The 1,460-nt window shown below is 46.4% G+C and overlaps 1 protein-coding gene across 1 annotated transcript; it reads left to right on the top strand.

Moving 5' to 3' along the window:
• The first annotated feature begins 6 nt into the window (after positions 1-6).
• BEX4 (brain expressed X-linked 4) lies at positions 7-1,052 on the top strand. Its single transcript, XM_081808492.1, has 2 exons — positions 7-103; positions 458-1,052. Exon 2 carries the CDS (start codon positions 463-465, stop codon positions 823-825), a length of 363 nt encoding a protein of 120 aa, XP_081664618.1. The 5' UTR covers positions 7-103; positions 458-462; the 3' UTR covers positions 826-1,052.
• Positions 1,053-1,460: the final 408 nt, after the last annotated feature.

The raw sequence follows: 1,460 nt of genomic DNA, 5'->3' as shown, positions 1-1,460 counted from the left end.
TGCCCCCACCCCGGCCCTCTGCAGGTGTGCAGGTCTAAGTGTCGCGGCGGCGCACTCTTCGGCGAGAATCGAGAGGAGGAGGAGACTGCAAGGATAGGCCCAGGTCGGTGCGGGGGACAGTGGGGGCCGAAGGGAACGTATGGAAAGCCCTGAGACCCCAAATTCCCTCCCGCCACCCCCGCCCGCCAGCCCGTCCTCCATCTTGGTGCCTGCAGAGGCCTGGGCAGGGATAGGCAGGGAAAATGGTGGGCTTTGGGCGGGGCGGGGGGGGATGGAGAGGGCTCGGACAGGGAGCCCCCTGAAGAGCGTAGGGAGCCTCTCCAGTGGGAGAGTAAAATTTTAAAAAGCATTTGAAATCCAGGGCTCTGAATTTTGAAAGGTGCGTAGTAGGGCCTCTGTCCTCGGTGCTGATCGTCCCACCAAGAAAATAGCCCTTTTTCTGGTCTCTTACCTCTAGGAGCAATGGCGTCCAAACAGAAACAAGCGGTGAAAAATGTCAACATGGAAAATGCCCAGCAGGAAAAGGAAGGAGAAGAACAGGGCCCCGTGCAGAATGAAGAGGAATCACGCAATTCGAGAGGGGGTGAAGGCCAGAAGCATGGAAGAAATGTCAGGCTGGGGCGAATGAGACGACTTGTCCCTAATTTTCGGTGGGCCATACCCAGCAGGCATATTGATCACAATGAAGTGGGAGATGATGAGGAAAAGTTTGTAGGGCAGATGATGGAAGTCAGGAGGAAGACTAAAGAGCAGCAAATGAGGCATCATAAGCGCTTCCAAACTCCTGAACCTGATAATCATTATGACTTTTGCCTTATACCTTGAATCCTAAGGTTTTCTCCGAGGTCAATAATGTGACCTCTGCTCTACAAGCTTGTAGTTTTATGATTTACTTTTTCTGTAAACCTTTTGGTGTTTCCACTTACCAGTTTGTAATTAAATATTGTTTTGTCTCAGTGTAAAATTTTCTGTCCAGTAGGACAATTTCACTCAGTTTTAGGAAAAACTATTCCTTTCATAATGTGAAATTAATAAAGCAGTTTAAAAAGCAATCTTCCATTCTCACCCTAGTCTTTATTTTTTAATACTACCTTTCCTCTCCTAGCTACCTGGACTCAAGATCTCTAGTCTTTGACTGTTTTTTATTGTTGTTCCCATCCAATGAGCAAGGAAGGATCATACTCATAACTCAACATCTGGTATAATTTTAAGAATGTATGTCCTGTTTTTCAAGGAGTGTGAGTCCACCACCTACATAAGAACATCTTGGGAGGGGAGCTTTTTGAGAATATAAAACATCTGGCTTCTATCCTCCAGACCCACAAATGGGCACTCCAGAATTGCCATTTTTAACAAGCTTTCCAGGTAAATCTAAGGTACACCTGTAATCTGAGGCCACTGTTGTATGTATGTATGTATGTATCTATATGTACATATGTGTGTGTTGTCATATTAAATGT

This window comes from Leptonychotes weddellii, chromosome X (genome assembly GCF_054177405.1).
Source record: "Leptonychotes weddellii isolate Sample4059 chromosome X, ASM5417740v2, whole genome shotgun sequence".
Lineage (NCBI taxonomy): Eukaryota > Metazoa > Chordata > Mammalia > Carnivora > Phocidae > Leptonychotes > Leptonychotes weddellii.
Note: the sequence above shows the minus strand (reverse complement) of the source record. Positions and strands in the feature narration are given on the sequence as shown.